The sequence below is a fragment of the Macrosteles quadrilineatus genome, unplaced genomic scaffold (assembly GCF_028750875.1).
Source record: "Macrosteles quadrilineatus isolate MER2022 unplaced genomic scaffold, UCM_ALF_1.0 Scaffold_3__2_contigs__length_128488019, whole genome shotgun sequence".
Classification (NCBI taxonomy): domain Eukaryota; kingdom Metazoa; phylum Arthropoda; class Insecta; order Hemiptera; family Cicadellidae; genus Macrosteles; species Macrosteles quadrilineatus.
In genome coordinates this window covers 47,538,883-47,559,279 of record NW_026542596.1, presented here as the reverse complement: position 1 = coordinate 47,559,279, position 20,397 = coordinate 47,538,883, and the positions used below count along the sequence as shown (strand labels likewise).

The 20,397-nt window shown below is 36.2% G+C and overlaps 1 protein-coding gene across 1 annotated transcript in view; it reads right to left on the bottom strand.

Moving 5' to 3' along the window:
- LOC128989176 (delta and Notch-like epidermal growth factor-related receptor) overlaps positions 1-20,397 on the bottom strand; it is a 39,656-nt gene that overhangs the window by 4,182 nt on the left and 15,077 nt on the right. Inside the window, exons 3-13 of the mRNA XM_054411047.1 lie at positions 18,708-18,906; positions 13,617-13,723; positions 12,961-13,096; positions 11,853-11,968; positions 10,843-10,996; positions 8,639-8,872; positions 7,627-7,769; positions 6,365-6,487; positions 4,589-4,691; positions 3,306-3,475; positions 539-651 (exon numbers count right to left, since the gene is read on the bottom strand). Of these exons, the coding sequence (XP_054267022.1) occupies positions 539-651; positions 3,306-3,475; positions 4,589-4,691; positions 6,365-6,487; positions 7,627-7,769; positions 8,639-8,872; positions 10,843-10,996; positions 11,853-11,968; positions 12,961-13,096; positions 13,617-13,723; positions 18,708-18,906 (1,598 nt within the window). The remainder of the gene's footprint in view (positions 1-538; positions 652-3,305; positions 3,476-4,588; positions 4,692-6,364; positions 6,488-7,626; positions 7,770-8,638; positions 8,873-10,842; positions 10,997-11,852; positions 11,969-12,960; positions 13,097-13,616; positions 13,724-18,707; positions 18,907-20,397) is intronic.

Genomic DNA, 20,397 nt, shown 5'->3' with positions numbered 1-20,397 from the left:
GAGGCAGCTGAAATCTGCTGTCGTCTGGCAAACTTCCTTAGCTGAAGAGGCGAATCGAAGCCGAAACAGGAACAACGCAAATATAGCAAGACCTAACGGTCCTAGTTTTGTTTAAATAGTTCCTGTTTCGGCTCCAATTGGCCTCTTCAACTAAGGAGGTTTGCCAGCCGACAGCAGATATTAGCTGCCTCCAACTATCTTAGGACAGGTGTAGTGAGTGTAAGAATCGTCATTTAGAGTGATCTACCTACATTGTCAAATCTGTTTGATCTTTCGATCTTCAGAAATTTACTATTTCAGCTTAATTTGGTAAAATACTGGAGGAAATTGCGTATATGATGAGGAAATACATGTGAATAAATTGAAGGTTCTTAAAAATCTTTTAATTATAATAAAACAATCTTATAGAATCAAATCCAATCTAAAAATTTTACTTCATCATGCCATCTTCTGAGTGTGTGTTATGAACCTCACTTATAAGACAGTTTATGATAAATTGAAAGAATTTATTACAGTTTAATAGAGTATTTTATTTTACCTGGTAGGTTTGGTGTCGGTGTCAAAGCGTTTGATGTTACACGGCAGCAGTGGCGAGGCTCGTAGGAAACAGTGTTTGTAGGTCTCGTGGATACGACAGTGACATGCTGCGACCTGAAGTTGAAAATAGTTTAAAGTAAGACTAAAATTTCATACTTAAGTACAAACCCCTCATAAAGTCTGTGGGAAAAAACTCCGTGAAAAATTTAATAAAAGACCAATAAAAAATTGAAAAGTTAAGTGATTTCATAATTTCACAAAAGCTCATAAACTCAGTCTCTTATGTAAAATGAAATTTAAATTGCTGTCCCTTCTCATCTATATATTTAATACGCTAGGCAAATTTTTGTCATAATTGTTTTGGAGTGGTGGTGCTACCGATCACCATGTCCAAGGTGTCGTTAGAAAGGTCTTAGCATGTAGTTTTTCCATCAAACAAAAAAAACTCTGGAATTCCATAAGGGCTCTGCCCCAGTGGCCTTCAAAGTTCCCATGTTATGCTCATGTTATGTGTTATGTTCCCATGTTATGTTGTTTTGGAATTCTTATGGAGAAAATGTTTGTTTACATTTGAACTGATGAATACTTTCAAATTGACACTAATATTTGAAACGGCTGGTTAGACTAAAATTTTGTACAAAATCAAAACATAACCAAAAAAAACGTTCGACATAATGGAGACTATAAGACGTTGACCAGGACAGCCAACAGGAGGAAGCCGACGAATTTTAACTGGTATATGAGAACGAAATACAAATAATACTATTGTCGTTGATAGCCGAATACAGCAAGCACCCTTCCGTACTGGGTTTAAGTGTGCTCTCCAACAGCCGCCTGAAGATTTCATATTCAATTTAGGACTGTTGGATAATCGCTGCATAAGCTGTTGATTTTGGAAGACAAGGAGGCGGGTAGGACTACATTGGAAACAGAAGAGAGGAGATATTAGATGAGTGGCAAATGCGTTGGGAGCAGAGTGTTTTATGTTAACGTTTTAAAGGTAAACGTTCGTATATATACGTAACATCAGATAGAGACTGGAACAAGATTGGGAGATGGGCCATTATGAAACGCAGTTTGTCAAAGGACATGGAAAATTTCAATGCGAATTTGTGAAGATTAAACATGGTGGAAGAGGAATTATGTAGATGTGGAGAAATAAAAACCACGAGTCACGTATTTATAAATTGTTCACTTCAGGAGACAAATAGGAGAGAACAGGAATAAGTCTTGGATAAGATAGGCCTAGAGATGAGAAAATAAAACATGATGAGTGACAAGGAAACAATTGAGACATTTAGAAAAGTAGCTAGGGAAATAGGAAAAACCAGGGATACATACAGGAGTTAAAATTAAAAAAAGAAACAAACAAAAAATAAGAAAGAAAAGGAATTAAAACTTGCCCATGAAGGAGAGAGGAAAGGTTAGAGCGAATCTCAATGATCCCTATTGCTCAGGGGGGTATGGGTAAGGGAGTCGTGCTGTTAGGCTTTTGGACACATAATGTGTCTGGAAACCTAATGTGGCCACGAGTAAGGCTATTTGTAGAAAACACTATTTACATTTAATGTTGATTATATCGATCTGTCATGTACATCTTGAGTATTTTCATAATCTTTGAGTTGAATATTTTAAAGTTATCAGAAATTATGACTGGTATTCATTTTAAAATAACACCTGTAATACTTAGCAATTGCTCGAATTCGAGCAACAGGTACACTAGTTTCAGTTAATTTCAGTTTCTTATTGCTATTTGGTCTTTAACCAGAAATTTAAAGTACAAACCATCAGAATAAGATTAATACAGTCATACCAGACTAAACAAACTCTTTAATTTTTTGTCTTTGCTAATCAAATCAAATACCTCTCTTCAAGTATCTAACCAAACCTGTACCCAAATAACTGCAAACAGTTTACAAACAAAATAGACAACTTGTTAAAACAAATAAGTACAGTCAGTTCAATTCCAAAACTGTCTCTTGAAAAATGTGTCATTAAAAACCAAGCAACCGTATACTTTTTATTTTCTACCCCTATACTTAGTATACGGAGAAACTATTTTTTTTAAGAAGTGAGTTTTGGGTTGAGTTAAAAATATTAAAATATCTGTTATGGGTCTACCAGAACCCAAAAAAGTGGTTTTCAAAGTAATGAGTGGACGTGTACAGAGCTACAGAATAACGTGTGGTCTGATTTTGATGAAATTTTTTGTATGTGGTGGATACTGATCCATAACATGCCTATCTCCAGGAGTTTTTTTTTTATTGTTTTGAAATTTTGTTTTTAAAGGTGATACTCCCAAAAAATCCATAAATAAATAACTGAAAAAATCAAATGTTTACAAAAATGGCTCAAACTGTACTTTTTAACGAGAAATAAAATGGTAAAATAAAATCCACAAGGTTGTAAAAATCACGGTTTAAGAGTTATTGCAACTTTTGTGATTTTTTTCCCATAAAATATCATAATTACTCCCACCGCTTGGTCACAATAAGGGTTTAACAAGCAAATGGGAGAAAGCATGTGTCAGATTGCTGATATGTTCTTTGTATTGTTTTGTAGGCTATTAATAAAGTTCGGTTTTGCAAGCGAGTGCTGAACTTTATTCATGAGCTACTTTACCCAAAATTACAGTGGGTAAACCTCCAGTTAGCTGGGGTTACCTACCGTTACATGTGGAGACGCCGGGTATCGATCTTGGTTTTAATTGGCTTATTAATGTTGAGTAAAAGCATCAGAATTACACAGCTATTGTGACATGACATTACCGTGAGTACAACAATGAGCAGTGCGCAGGCAAGAGTGCCAGCCGCCACGTAGATGTTGTGTAGATGGTCCAGATGAATAGAGATGGGCATCTGCAGATCCATGGGATGGACGTTGTTGTCAACATCCAAAGCTCCGGCAGTACTGGGCACAACGTCAATAATCACCTCTTCTGAAAACATACAACTACTGTCAGTAGGTTAACACAACAAGCATATTGGGGAACTGTAACTAATACCATTGAAATTGAGATGTTGAAGTAGACATCCCCATCAGATATGGGCTAGCAGAGACTATTTTACATTTAAATTGAGCATAGTTGAATGAATCATTGAGAGTGTGCTATCAAATTGTTGTTCTCCCTTAGTTTTTGATAACTTAGCATCATAGTTAGTAACATAAACATTTAATAGTTTACGGTACATCGAATTGAATTGAATTGAAAACATCTTTATTCATTAAGTACACATTGTATAGATAAAATGGTGTCATTACTTAAATTAAAATGGTACATATTAAAATAATCACTATAAATAAATAATTCAATAATTGCAATAAAAAGAAATAAAGAAAGAAAAACAAACAAATTACAGTCCAGTACGGTATGGTTAGACGCCAGTGGTCTAAATTACATAATCACAAACTCTTTTAGGAAAAGCCGTCAAAGCCCTCAAATTGTTGTGAACATTCCCGGGCCCCAAAGTCTGAATAGCTAACCACTAAGTTCACAAACACATCAAAATTTATACCTCATGACACATAACACATCATAAAGTTATTATATTATAACAAACCAGAAATCTGAAATATTTAACATGTTCGCTGCGGCCCATCAAATGGCAGGCATCGAACAAACCCGATTGCCGAGTGGTTGGCTTTCAAATTTCGGTATGACGAATAGCAAATAACCTTCAGTGATGTCCTGCTTTACGACAAGAGTCGACGTAGTTCGCTAAACACCCATAGATAGCAGCACTGCTTGGAACGTAGCCGGTCCCATTGTATGGCCAATTGGAGGGAGGAAGACGGGACAACAAGTTGATTTTAAGTTTGCCAGACGGGGATTTTATGGGGAAATTCTACTACCAACCTACACCCCATCCAAAAGCAAGTCACCCACTACACGCTAACGTCGTATAGATCCGCCTTCGACTGACGCTAGAGCAAAAACGAAGATATACGAAAGGCATTGCCGAGCGTATCCGATCGGTTACGGCAGCATCTGAACACCGCTCGGCCCGTATCCGATCGTCATAGAATATAAAGAAAAGTTAAGGATTGTTACCATTGCATATTTTGCCAGTGAACCCTGGTCTACAGGCGCAGTAGAATGAGTCTACGCTACTCCAGCACGTTCCTCCGTTGTGACAAGGGTTGGCACTGCAAGCCTGCAAAAACACAACATTCTATATAATTTAATAATTGTTCTTAGACACCAACGCACTTTGTATATATAGTCCTGTCTAAGGAACATGCCAGCCTTAGCCAGTAACAAGACTACAAGATCGCGCCACTCATCCTACACTCATCTCCATTCATACTTGGCTTAAAATACCTACCTCCGTACTGTCGTCATTTCAATTAAACGTATTAAGTAAGTATTTTCACCTGAACATATGGGTGCAAAGTGAGTGTAATATTTGTCAAGCCCAATGATCAAGCACAGATGGGTCCAGTTCCAAAACATTAAAAAGCTACTGGCTTTTCTCAGGATCTAACTTGGACACTCGCCTTTCCAACCACTTGAAGATGAGTTGCTAACATCTTATATAGTTTTGGTGTATATTGAGACAGTCAAACAGTATTAACAATGAAATCCTAAAATATAAAAACGTAGAAGTAAATTAGAATAAAAATCTAGGGCGCCACTGAAAGTTTTTCAGGAGAGACAAACCTATGTATCTTTTTCTAGGAGTCCTGGGTAAAGTCCCACTCAAAAACAATTTTGTTATAAAACTCTTTATCACATATTTTTGGCTTACGGTATCTTAAAGCTGACATTTAACAACGTTTATAATATACTTATATGTCTCTATAATTTTCTCAAAAATCTTGAACTAATCACAACAACGTAAAATTTGATAGCACAGTAAAAATGAAGAGTATAGTTAGGGCCTACACCTTTTTACCGATAAATGATTAATTTAAATAAATGGCAAATAACCGTTCAAAATAACCAAATATTGACTGTGTTTCTAGTTTCTATTAAATTGGCAATATATTATAGTCTAAGTACAATAGTCTAAGGCGATCGGATCGACACTGTCTAACAGTACTTATTAATTTAGGTCCCTGTTTATAGTTATGTTAACTCTTCTTTTTATTTTGTTTATGAATTTAATTTCACACACACACTTGATCATGATTAGATATAAATTACACAGACTTGTATCATTGACTTTTGGATACAGAAGTTATAGTTTTATAAATTTAGTCTTTTACCGCTAGCTCCCCCCTGTAAGCGTCCAAGATAAAAAAAAATTTGTCCTAGGATGCTAGACACGAGCCCGGGATTGTTTTTCACATTACTTCAGGCTATACCTAGGGGTTGCGGCATTATCACTTAGATAAAATCCATTGGTGATTTGGCGGGATTTGAACTCGGGACCTCACGGACCGAAGTCCCACGCTCTTACCACTAAACCACCACTCCAAAGCTCACCACTCCAAGATAAAATGGACACGGTCATACCGATTATGACGGAGGGTGAGGACAATTGGACCTGTGTGTCACATTATATCCAGGGTATTCTCCGCGCCAAGAAGATCGACCTTGACCGGGATGCGGTTGTAGGTCATTAAGAATCGAAATGCCAGAAACGGTGCGAGCCCTGAGGGCTTAGGTCACATGTTGGCCTGACTTGAAGTAATGTGACAAACAATTCCAGGTCTGTGTCCAACAGAGTAGAGGGGGTTTTTTAGTGAGTAGTCTGACAATTTTCAGGAGCTCACACTACAGGCTGGCTACCTGTGTGCGTAAAAGCATTTTCCCTCCTCTCCCTAAAAAAAAAAAAAAAAAAAAAAAAACTCTAAGATAAAATAGAAAACCCTAAGAACTCACAGCTCTACGAGGCAGAAGACAGTCTGGACCAGTAAAGCCTTTGGGACACTCGCAGCTGTACGTGTTACCTTTGTCAACACAGATGTGCCGGTGAGCGCAAGGGTTGGGATCACACAGGTCTACCTGTGGCAAAAAAACAAACAAACAAATTAATCATACAACATAGAACGTGTATATACGTTTTAGTCAAGCCGAGAGATTTAGTGACTGGAGGTAATATGTTGGTCCAACTGGATTGATGAAATCAAATTTACTGCATTTTAATCAGTTAGATGTTTATTTAATCTTAGTAAAAAAACATCTGGACTAAAAAAAACTGAATACGGTAATTAATATTTCAATCAGGTGATAATTTTACACCAGCTGGTATACTACAATAATAGACATCACTAAAGTTTTTAACAATAATTTTTGTTACTACCTGTTTTTTAGCTTCCAAATTCATAAATTTATCATTACCTAAATTCAAAGTACTGTACCATTACTGTATTGACTATTGGATACTGAAGTATACATCCCATCTACATGTACCAGCTGTCACAATTTTTTTTATTTAAAAGAAACATAGTTGAGAGAGCCAGTCACAGAAGGGCTAGTGCACAGCCACCTTTAACTCCAGGCCGCGGCCTGGTAGAATTGGTAACGTCGCAAGTGGTGTTGTTTAGTGTCAGACGTCCCTTAAGGTAACATACAGGTGACACCAGCTCATTAATTCATGTATTATGAACACAAATGTATTAAAATATTGAAAATAAAACATACGGAATTGAAAACCAAAACAATATGAATTGAAAATCTATATCTGTACATTTAAAGCGGAGTCAATATTTTCATAGTCCAGTAACCAAGCTTTCGTAAATACACAAATACCATTAGCTGCTTTCAAAGAAAACAGCTGCTACAACCCTATTTGCGACGTTGCCACTTCGAAGGCCTGGAGTTAAAGGTGGCCGTGGCTAGTTTCTAAAATTCTAGTCTGTCTAGAATTCTTGTTCTGATTTTAACATAAACCAGTAATTTAAACCAGCTGTGACTCACGTCAACTAATATTTTTTCAATAACAAAAACTGGCGATAATTTTTACATGGGGATGGAATGTCTCATATCAAAAGGTAGTATTAAGTTGTTTTATTGTAGCACTAGAACTAATGTATAGTCCTGGACAGCTATCACACTCAACCTACAGTACTCATATTTTTCAAATTTTGTTCTGTTATAGAGCATAAGTGATTGCAAATATGAACTCATAAAAATCAAAGTACCTTTTGCTCACAACGTTTGCCGGTAAAACCACGTCCGCAGGTACAACTGTAGCTGCCGATGTGGTCAGTGCAGGTGCCTCCGTGTAGACAAGGTGACGACTCACACTCATTGTACTCGTACTGACACTGATCCCCAGCAAAACCTACAATACCAGTTGCCAATTGATTTGAACAGTGTCATTTTACCTAGACATTACGCCAATATTACTTACATTCTAGTATTCTTAAGGGGAGGTGAGAAAATTCCTCTAGGAGAATATACGGCCAAAGGTGAGAAAACCGTTAGGTATCCCAAATTGGTAGATATAATTAACCAATTTATTTGATTAGTGTCGGTATGTAAAGTAAATTGTAGTCTGATTATAATTAAATTTGGCAAGAACCTGTAGAGCTGAATTAGCTTGGTAAGATGTTTTTCATTAAAAAATTTTTATCTCTGTCTATTTTGTGACATGTTCTTATTTTATGTATCATATCGGTGTAGGCCCTATAGGACAGTTTGAAAATTGAATTTAAAGTTGAATCAAAGGTGAGTTTAAATATACTGTCCATATACAATATGTATGCATACTATCATTTTTATCACTGCTTGATTGTTATTCTTCAACTTTTTTTGTTTTATGTGTTTTTATTGTGTCTCTAATCTATTTGAGAATTCAAATCTTTATTAACCATTAAATAACATATGTTATGTTATAATAGATTTTGTCAAACTATATTAATTACCATAAAATAACTAAAATATCTCATGACTAGGCTTACAGCATAGATGACATTATACATTCAATTCATAAAAAGAATTTCCCATTTTTAAATAGATTCTCCATTCTCACTGGCTTTTAAATATAGAAGATGTTAAGCTTAGAAAACATTTTTTATGCCCATTGTTATACTTGTATTACAAAAAGGAAAATAAAGGCCTCGAATTCGGTAAGAGCATTCAGGTAGACAGACTGATTTGAAGTGTGCTACAAAAGGCAGGTCAAAGTTCATCAAAACTTATCCCTCGCACCTGGTTGACAGAAGCAGCGGTAGCCATCGTGTTGGTCAACGCAGATGCCGTGTTGACAAGGCGAGGACGCACACTGGTCCAGGTTGTGTTGACAGTGAGGTCCGCTGTAGCCCGGCCGACACTCGCACTTGAACTGAGCGGCTGTAAGGTTACTGGGACTGCAGATCCCTCGGTTCTGACAGGGGTTGGACTCACAAGGGTCTGACGTGTCTTCACACACCTTTCCGGTGAAACCTGCAATACAAGGTAGTTGGATTGTTAATTTATTACCATACTTTCTGAGGTGTTGACTTCCGGATTACTTATCTATTACTAATCTAGAAGTTAAATACCTTGTTGCCAACGTAATCCTTGGTAGTATTAATCCAGATTTGACACACTTATGGTGTCGTTTGCAGGTCTAGACGTGGTTGTAGCTCCTAGGAGGTTGTCATAAAGTCTTCAAAACACATAAACGAGACCAATATATAACGAAAACGAACACAAACAAACATTTTTACGAACGAATATAGGTCTAGACTCATCAGCCTTGACCTACACCCTGAACCCGCAGCCGTGCCGAGAGTTGTATGGCCATACAGTATTATTCTTTCATGAATGTTCCCCCTTGTTTATGTATTTTGGAGACGTTATGACGTCCTAATACAACAACATCTAGGCTTGACAGTAACACCATAAGTGTGTTAAAACCGGTAGCCATTAAGACTACCATAGATTACGTTAGCATCAATAAGGTATTTAACCTCTAGATTATAGTTATTACCATAATCTGTGGAAGAAAAGATTCTTTCATACTGTACTTTAAATACATTGATGACACACTAGTTGTACACAGGGAGTGCTAGACAGCTTGTAATACTGCACAATTACCTTACTACTAGTGGCTTGTAGGGGCACTGGCCCCTATAATATTCTAGTAATTATTTTGTACAAATTATTAGTCTCATGGGTTACCCTAACTTGAATAATTGTTTAACATTTTTATATATTATAGCCTAATATGTATGATAGTTATTACATAGCTGCATTAAGCATTTTGATGTCTGCTCTGTTTAAAATAAAAATTCCAAAGGACTGTTTATGCGGTGTGTTTATAATTTAAACTTTCTAATCGTAATACAACTAAAGAACATTTTCAATATTAATCTTCATGACTATTAATTAAATACATATAAATTTCGTTGAATATAGACAAATTCACTTCGGAAAAACACATAGAGATCCTCCAAATTGTAAAATGCAAAAACTCTCTGTTTTACAGTATCCATATTAAAGTAGATTCCTTGGTCTTTATTTGGTAGTATTTTAACATCATCTGGCCGCTTTACCCGGCTAAAAGCAACATAAAGCTGGCCACTGGGTAAACATTGGTTTTTTTCCAAATAAATGCCAACTTTTTTGAAGGTTTGGCCTTGTGCTTTATATAGAATAGCGAAAGCTAATCACAATGGGAATTGAATCCTTGTAAACTTAAACGGCATATTAGCATCTGTAGATATTAGTTTTATTTTAGCATCAAAAATATGTTCCCTTTGCCTACTCCAGTAATTCCTTCTATCTTTTTTCAGACATACTTAACACAACCAATCGTACTCCATTAACTAACTGATTCAGATCCTTAAAATTGTAAAAAAGTCTATTTCAGCTTTATAATACAGTAGTATACGTATTACAGTACATATTACAAATTACCATATGCTTTAAATAAAGTTAAACCACATGTTTTAAAGTAAACAAAGCAGACATGACCTTGGTATCCCATGCTATTTAAATGTGAATTAATTTATTCCGTAATAACCTTTTGGTGCATAATTAAGGAAAATGGCTAATTTTCCCCAAAATTTCATGCCCAGACCTTTAAAATTAGACCTCTCCCAGCTTTCTACGGCCTCCCGTTCACTCACAATTTCATTGTAAATTTTTGGGCTTACGGAATTAGATATATAGATAACAAACAAAAATTTTAGTTCAGTCTGGAATCCAAAAATCAAACAGTCAACATTTATTTGAATCAAATCAAATCTCAAGAAGAAAGACAATAGACTATAGTATATTTCCAGGCCACCGACTTCCCTCACAAACAAGCCATTCAACATTGGATCATCCCCACTCCAAGAAAATTGCCCATTTTATTCTATAACTGGTGACAATTTTAACATGGGGACGGAATGTCTAGTTCTACCAAAAGTCACGGTGGCACTGACCATAAGGACACAAGCACTGGAAGGTGGTGCCGTCGTGGCCCTGGGAGATGTCTACACAGATGCCATGATTCTGGCAGGGACTAGGGTAGCAAGCGTCTTGCTCCTCACAGTGTGGTCCAATGAACCCAGGACAGCACTGGCACTCGTACCCATCCTGAGGAAAAACAGTTGTTTTTAATACCGTACATTGTAAGTGTGCTGTTTGAGTCTTACTAAAATAGGTTTAGATTGCCTGGTTGCTTTCTAAACGAACTAAGCAACAATGTACTAATATATTCTGACTTGGAAATATGCTCCATATTTTTTACATCACGAATCATCTGTAGTTGTTGTAAACTACCAAGGAACATGTTGACAGCAACCAGGTAATCTAAACCAATATTAGTTCATTCAGACGATCCAGAGGCCATTCCATCAGGAGAGAGCAGAGTCTTGTTTAATTTACCTATATCCTAGATGTATGGAGTTTAGGAGTTGGGATTGATTGCTACTTCAGAGTGATAACGTTACTGCATCCTCGACAACGGTGGCCTTGCCTCATGAGATATGTTTAGAGTGAATTTTTGTCATTGGCTCCTTGTACAAAATCTGCAGCTACTTTTCTTTCTTTCCCAGCATGGATCACGAGGCAAGGCTGTCGCCACCAGGGATGTAATCAGTAACATCATAACACAGTCAAGACTACCTCATATGTTCGATACATCTTGACCTAAAGCAGATTTAGCAAAAGAATAACAAAAAATAAAAAGAATAATTGGCTGGGAAAAGATAAGCAATGAAGGAAGGAAGGAATTTTCTTGACTGTACTTGCTAAGGTGTACATAATGGAACTATAGCAAACAATTTCATAGTACCATTGTTTGCAGGAAGGTCAGGTAACGGAAGATTGTATGGTCAAGACTCTACTCTAGAGTATATATATATATACATTCCAACTACTACTTCTATAGGATATAGAATGTATAAATTTAAAAGAAAACTACCAAATGTGGCTTGACAGGTTTACACACCATGGATGAGTTTGAGTAGCAGACACCTTTGCCAGAACAGTCCTGACTGTCTCCACAGTTGTCTGACTTGACAGACACTCTCAGTTGTATACAGTCCTTCCATGCATCCGAGGTCACTGTGATGAAAACATTTGCAACCATAATTAAAAATTTTAAATGTTTTTACATAGTAAATCTTATGAAAAGTCTGATTTCCTTTTGCACATTTCAAGATGGTAAAACAACAGGTATAATTGCATCAATAAAAATGTAATCCAAAAGAGCATCCACCAAATGTAAAAAGTTTCAAAACTTAAGAAATTGCTCAAAACAGAGTTGAACTAGGTGATGGCATTCAGATTGTAAGGTGGCAACTCTAACAACTCTTCCACACATCTGTAAATCCAACATATTGTATCTTGTTTATATTCCATGACAAAACTCAGAAATACATACCTATTGCTCATCTTGTATGAAAACATTTATCACAAATTCACCTCCTCATATAGAACAAATAATACGAGTGGGACCCATGCACAAATTGTGCATTTGAATTAGATTCAAAACTGGTTCCCAAGACAAAATGAATCCAGTGTAATATCTTTGATTTTAGATCAACCCTATAGAGAGTGATTTACTTAGATCAGGTCACATTTGTAAAAAAAACAAGCATATTATTTGAAAAATATTTTCACAATCTGTTTAGTCTCTTATTGCTTGCAATCTGACTATGGTTAAACATTCAACTGAAGGAGCAGCGGTTAAATTACAGTTCACATTTATTCAAACCATGATAAGGAAAGTTGCTCAGTATCACTTGATCTTTGTAGATTACTTTTTAATACTTCAAAGAAAATTATTAAAAAGTATTAAGTATTTGAACACTAACTCTACTAGAAATAAATTAAACGTGAAGGGGCAAAGCCCTAAAAGAAATTACCTTTACCATTCGTCTCTCTTTTTAGTTACCATTCATCTCTCCACTGGGTCATTAGCGGAGAAAAATAACACCTCATTTGTAAAAATCGGTTAAGTAGGACGGCTAGAAAAAGGAATGTTACAGACAAAATCCCTAAATTGTATCAGGTATAGAAAGGTATTGATACAAAAAAAATCCTCGTAATTTTACCTATGAGGAAGTTGAGGCCGTCACTAAGGTCCTTGTCATACAAAGCCACAACTTTTAGGCCCTCAACACTGAGTGGTGTTATGTCCAGTAGAACGCCCTCCGAGATATCACAGCTGCCATGGCCGGGCCGCGTCGCCTGCAAAAATGTCTACATTAGCTTACCGTTCTGTCTATTGTGGCTCAAGATTCATCAGAGTAAACTTGTTGGAGGAAAGTAGAAAATTTCAACTCATGTTTATCTTCTAAGATTTTGTTTGACATTTTATGTTAATAAATGCCTTAATTTTTCCAAATCGTTGACTTGGTGAGCATGTTTCAGCATTTATGTCAATTTGTATTTATTTTTCATCTATGTAGTCTATGCCATTTGCTTTTTTACATCTCCTCACAACAGAGAAGATGGGAACTTTCCCACCGGTGGGGAACCCCCTACTCCAAAATTCTTGACAGTCCTTAAGGCTCTTGTAAATATAGTTAAATTTGTAGTATAATTCAGCAGTAACCTAATAATAGTGACCAAAAACAAGGTCTGTAAGGTAAACCTGATGTTAAACCTATCCACCACAAAATACTTACACAAATCATGACTTAAAGCCATATTTACCAAAGAAATGTCAGAGTATAACTTTGCTCGTACATTAGTTTCTACTACTTACCTGATATACCGATATCTCGGGAGGGTGGTATAAACCAGGATGTACTTCTGAACTCACATGGTCCACGGAGGTGGAGGGTGTTGTTGAAGGAGCAGTCAAATTCTTATCTAACAACATCAAAAAACATCTATATTATTTAAAAAAAATTAGGATTTTTGTGTGCAGCAAATTGACTCCTAAATATTTATTTTATAGGTATATTGGGTATCAATTTTAAACTCTTATCCTCTAAATGTGCCTTTTGCGGGTTTGGAAGATATACCGTGAAAGTCCTTAGTCCTATAGGTTTTTAAAATTTCATAGTTTGTGATGAATTCTGTTGTCAATCATCTGAACTTTTTCAAGTGGCTATTATCGGATTATGAAATTAAAATAAAATATAAACTTTCTGTTTTCTTAACTTTCAAAAATACGATTTACTAGCAGTGTACCCATACTTCCTACGGGGTTTGCGTATAAGTATAAAATGCTTATTGCAGTTATACCAGTGCTTTGCGTTTGCAGTGGGAGAGGACACGGTTTAAGAAAATTTGGTTGTTTTAATTTACAGTATGCTATGGTATAGCACATCTACCATAGCCATAATGTTCTACCACTGCACCTAAACAATAAACAAAGTTAAATTTTTATTTTTCACAGCTTTTTGTTGCTAGTTGGTTCAAATTAGATGTTGTCATAAATGCAAAAAAAACTTAATAGTGCTGCACCTTGTTGGTAAACCTTATTGAGCGGAGCGAGCGAAGCTCTTATACGTCGACTGTTATGCATTTCGTAATACGCAAACTCCTCCTAGACGGCTGAATCGATCGTTTTCAAATTTTGCATGGTGATAAAGACCATATCGGTGAGTGCCAACATCTATATGGCGTTAAAAAAGTCTCTCAGGAATCCGCCCCACTGGGTCTCAAAGTTTCAATGTAATCCTTATGGAAGCAGTATTTGACACATAAACAAAGACATATGATCAGCTGTTGACTTGTGAATGCAGTAGATAAAGAAATAGCTGATAGCATTATTCCACAGATATTAGAACAGAAACGGTATGGATCTTAATTATAATCAAATGACGACACTAGCTTGAGGTCCGTGACGTATGAAGTGGTGAAGGAAAGTAGTAAAGGTGAGCAGTCTGGAGTGTGGGAACTGTTTATGACGATTAGATTAAGGTATCTGTATTCCTAAAATTCTATGGGAAGGGAGGAAAACAGGAAAACAGGTCCGCAACGTAGGAAGTGGTGAAGGAAGTAGTAAAGGCGAGCAGTCTGGAGTGTGGAAACTGTTTATGACGATTAGATTAAGGTATCTGCATTCCTAAAATGCTATGGGAAGGGAGGAAAACAGGTCTGCGACGTAGGAAGTGGTGAACGAAGTAGTCAAGGCGAGATGTCCGGAGAGTGGGAACTGTTTATGACGATTAGATTAAGGTACCTGAATTCCTAAATTTCTATGGGAAGGGAGGAAAACAGGTCCGCGACGTAGGAAGTGGTGAAGGAAGTAGTCAAGGCGAGCAGTCTGGAGTGTGGAAACTGTTTATGACGATTAGATTAAGGAATATGCATTCCTAAAATTCTATGGGAAGGGAGGAAAACAGGTCCGCCACGTAGGAAGTGGTGAAGGAAGTAGTCAAGGCGAGATGTCCGGAGTGTGGGAACTGTTTATGACGATTAGATTAAGGTATCTGCAATCCTAAAATCCTATGTGAAGGGAGGAAATCAGGTCCCCGACGTAGGAAGTGGCGAAGGAAGTAGTAAAGGCGAGCTGCTCGGGGTGTGGGATCTGTTTGTGACCATTAGATGAAGGTGTTTGCAAATCCTACGATGCTATGGGAAGGGAGGGATACAGGTCCGTGAAGTAGTAATGCCAAGCAGTCCCGACTGTGGGAACAGTTTGCGACCATTAGATTAATGTATCTGCAATCCTAAAATGCTATGGGAAGGGAGGAAAACACTCAGGTCCGTGACGTAGGAAGAGGTGAAGGAAGTAGTAAAGGCAAGCAGTTCGGACTGTGGGAACTGTTTGTGACGATTAGATTAAGGTACCTGCAATCCTAAAATCTTATGTGAAGGGAGGAAATCAGGTCCCCGATGTAGGAAGTGGTGAAGGAAGTAGTCAAGGCGAGCTGTCCGGAGTGTGGGAACTGTTTATGACGATTAGATTAAGGTATCTGAAATCCTAAAATGCTACGGAAAGGGAGGAAAACAGGTCCACGACGTAGGAAGAGGTGAAAGAAGTAGTAAGGTGAGCAGTGTGGAGTGTGGGAACTGGAAACCGTTTGCAGCAGTTTTAATGTATCTGCAATGCTGAAATGCTATGAGAAAGGATGGAAGCATGCCCACGACATAGGAAATGGTGAAAGAAGTAGTAAAGGCTAGCAGTACGGACTGTGGGAATGTTTGTGGCAATTAGATTCACATATCTTAAATACTAAAATGCTATGGAAAGTGATGAATACAGGTCCACGATATAGGAAGTGGCTTAGGAAGTAGTAAAATATGAGCATCAACATAGTGTGAGATCCGTCTGTGGCAGTTAGATTAATATGTATCTTCAATACTAAAATGAAAATGCTATGAGAAGGGAAGGAAACAGGCACCAAGACGTAAGAAGTGGTGAAGGAAGAAGTAAAGGCTGGCAGTGCAGAGTGGGGGAACCGTTTGGGCAGTTAGATAAATGAATCTGTAATACTTAAATGCTATGAGAAAGGAAGGAAACAGGTCTATGACGTAGTAAATGGTAGTAAGGCTAGCAGTGCAGAGTGTGGGAACAGTCTTTGGCAATATCATGTATCTCAGTATCTGCAACCCTAAAATGCTATGGGAAGAGAGGGAAACAGGTTCACGACGTAGGGTGTGGTGAAGGTAGTAGTAAAGGTGAGCAGTGTAAAGTTTGGTAATAGATTAATGTATCTGCAATGCTAAAATGCTACAGGAAGAGTCTGTAGATACATATTTTCGATACATGCAATCGTTTACAATCGAAATTTACAAACTGAGTTGACAACAGCTGATTTTTACTCCATAGAGGTAAATAGTTATTTGTGCAACTAGTGAGAAAAGTGAGCAATTGACTCACTCGAGAGAAATCCTTACTCACGAGTCGTAGGCGAGTGAGAAATGGTTTCTCGAGTGAAGCAATTGTACTTTGCACTCGAGTTGCACATTATATTTTTCCTACAGTTACCATAAAACAAATAAATTGGTGAAGAAACGTAACATATTTTTACATAGAAGTGAACTTTTAATATAACATTTAATGTGAAGTGACAAATACAACAGTACAACAGCTGACCAGCTGATTTACAGCCAGTGCTGCCAACGTATTTCACGCGCATACGACGCTGTCTGCATGTTACGCGCTCACTATTTCGTGCCTTCACTTTGCAAATCTGGAGTGAGACAAAGTAATTAGAATGAGACAATGTTAACATTGTCTCACTGATGAGCGAATTGGCCACTTTGCTTTCTCAAATCAGTGAGAGAACATGTACATTGTTAGGCAACTGTAGGAAAAAACTATTTTTACTCCCTAAATATAAAATACCCCCGCCGCAGCAAACCTGCAGACTAAGCGAATTTCCATTTGACTGATTGGATTTACACTGAAATGTCTACTTAAAAATATAACATTTATTCTTGATTTAAATAGAATTAGTTTAACAAGTACTTAGGTTTGCTGCATCAGGGAGGGTAAAACTGTTTTTTTTTTTGTAAAATGTGAATAGTTAGTAAGAAATGAAAACATTTTCAAAATATGTTCACAAACAAGAAAACTACAACAGTTTACTTATTCTCCATAAGAATAACATGGGAATTTTAAAATTACAATTTTTTTGAATTTTCTCCGTAACCATTAGGCGCATAATAACGCTTCAATATACTAAATTATTTGTTTTTTTAAGCTCTACAAAATGGTTTGGAAAGAAATTGCTAAATTTTATGTTTTTTGGGTAAAAAATGATAAAAACCTATTTTTACCCCATAAAACCCCCCGTAAACCCCGTTCCCATGGTCCGATCATGCTGGATCGCGACCTCGTTCGAATAAACGTACGTTTACACGTTTGTACCAAATTTCATCAAAATCGGATCATTTTTGCTCGAGTTATCGTGCTGACGGACACATATATATATAAATATATATATATATAAATATATATATATATAAATATATATATATATAAATATATATATATAAATATATATATATAAATATATATATATATAAATATATATATATATAAATATATATATATATATATATATATATATATATATATATGAATTTGAACGGATGGTGTTTTTGGCCTCTAGGGACCTCAAAACGAAAAAAAAAATCGGTCCCGCGTCCAGGTCTTACCATGAGTACTACGGTAATAGCTTATTCCCTATATGGGAAATTCGCTAAAATGCTACTTTAGACCCGCAACGCATGCATTAAAAACTACTGTTTTTACTGCAGTATGACAAAAACAATATAATATGAACCCTTGATGACTCAGCTCAATTTTGTGGATACCTATGCGAACGCCACCTAGTAACTTTTTAATGCTATTTATTATCATAGAACTAACTTGTGTAGTTGAAACAGCTGAAATTTTTTTTTTTATTCCTTTTAAATGAATACTCAAAAGGTTGAAATGGGAAACTCCAGAGCCACTGGGGTGGAGCCCAAAAGGATTTTTGAGATAAGAATGGGTCTATATGTTAATCGGGAATGTGAGTCAGCCCAAACCGATCAGTATTTTTCGTGTTTACTGGTCACAAAAAACATCCATACATACATCATACCTACACCCAAACTTTCTCACTTATAATATTAGTAGGATGAATATGTGAATTGTTTAATATGAAACATTTGACATTGTTTAACACGATTTTAGTTCAAACATAAATTTGAAAAATCCTGTTATTTGCTGAACTTATTTGCTGTCACAATTATGATTTAACAAAGTATCAATTAAGTAATAAATATCACATGAAACGTGAAAGAAATCAAATCAACCAATTACAGTTAAAACTAAATAAAATAAAAATATAGTTGGTTTAATATGAATTGATCTTAGGAAGTCCTGAAATGGTCTTAAGGTACTTACCAGGATTGGTTGTGGATGAGTTGCCCTGGGGAGTGGACGGTTGCTTGGTTGTAATGGTTGTGGTAGAAACCGTGGTTGTGGTTGTCGAAGTGGTGGTAACAGCTGGTTTCAGGATTGCTGTGTCATTAATTCTGACCAATAGAATGTCCCCACTCTGCATATGTACAGAACCCTCCCAAGTTAACTTGCCATTGCGATCCTGTGAAAAATGTTTCGGATAATAAATCATGTGAATAGACTACCATCATATATTTTTTTTCAAGTAATGCACTAAAAGAAAACCATTCATATGTTTAAGTACGGTATCTGTTAGATGGTGAAATAATAATGGAATTAAGGTATTCCATATATGATATAAAACATTATCGTATATTCTCTATACGATACAAAAGATTATAGTATCATCAAGTCAAGAAGGTCAGTTTACCAACTGATTTCCTTATGGGAATAGTTTGTTGTCATCCCTGAGCAAAGGTTATCTTGAGTGCTCTTGGTTGAAAAGCACTCAGGGAGAGAGCTCCCCCCTCCCCCCTCCTTAAGCAACTGCAACCCCTCATTTGGGGTAAATATATTGGGAGGAATTTAAAATTGTCACCAATGTGTTTATTTTTTTCAATATTCACTGGAAGCTCCATATACATTGATAGTATCATACTATAACCCCTAATTGATTCAACATAATATGTTATTAGCTATTTTATTTTACTCAGACTTTCATTCTGTTTGATTATTTGTAAACGGAACAGCTGTAGTTATTTCATTTATAGCACAAGGATCAATTGACGCAACAGGTAAACTAAACCTCCCCTCTAATTGAACATTGTAATGCAAATATAAATTCTAAAGATTTCCATGGTTAATAAATTTATACATGGCAGTCTGTTGCATATAAAAATTGTATAGTTTTTACTGTACAAGCTAATTAATAAATGTTAATTATCTAAAAGGAATTTGTACTGTATTCTGGGGATGGCTTGTTATAAACACATGTTACAAGTATTTTATTTACTTTTTACTCGTTATTTTGTTCAACCAACATAGTTACTTGGCAATTCATAAGGACAATGTTAATTTTTTTTATTTTCAAATGAGTTGTGTAGCAAAATACGAATTTGGTAGTGGGTGTTTCAAATCACATTATTAGGGTTACAAGTCCCTAATTCCAAAACTTTGTAAAAATCCTTCTGCTGGATTTCGAGATATGTATTACAGACAGACATACAGATAGACGGACATACTTTGCTTGTATTAGATATTTGAATCTTGAATCTTGAATCTTGAGTCTTAGAGTATAGGATTATTAGCAGATAATTTAAATAGCTGGTAGTTTCATATTATTCACAAGCTAATGTAAGAGGAAAGCCATTTTGTGGTTTTAAGTCCATCTACTTGCCTCCCTTATACAGGATAAGTGTTTCTACATTGTTGTCTGAGGAATGTGTCACCTTTATGTGGGTGTCAAGACTAACACCTTCAACTTTGCCGAATATTCCACGTGGTGTGTATCATGTGGTTTGTTTATTTGGATATAGCAACCCTCATAACACTTTGGCTACTAAATATTTTACTGTACTTGTGTTATGTTTAATTAACTGTATATCATTTCAATTAATAAAGCAAACATAGTTTTCTGATTTCATATTGCAGCAAAAATCTGTTTTTAATGCATGCGTTGTGGGTCTAATAGCAT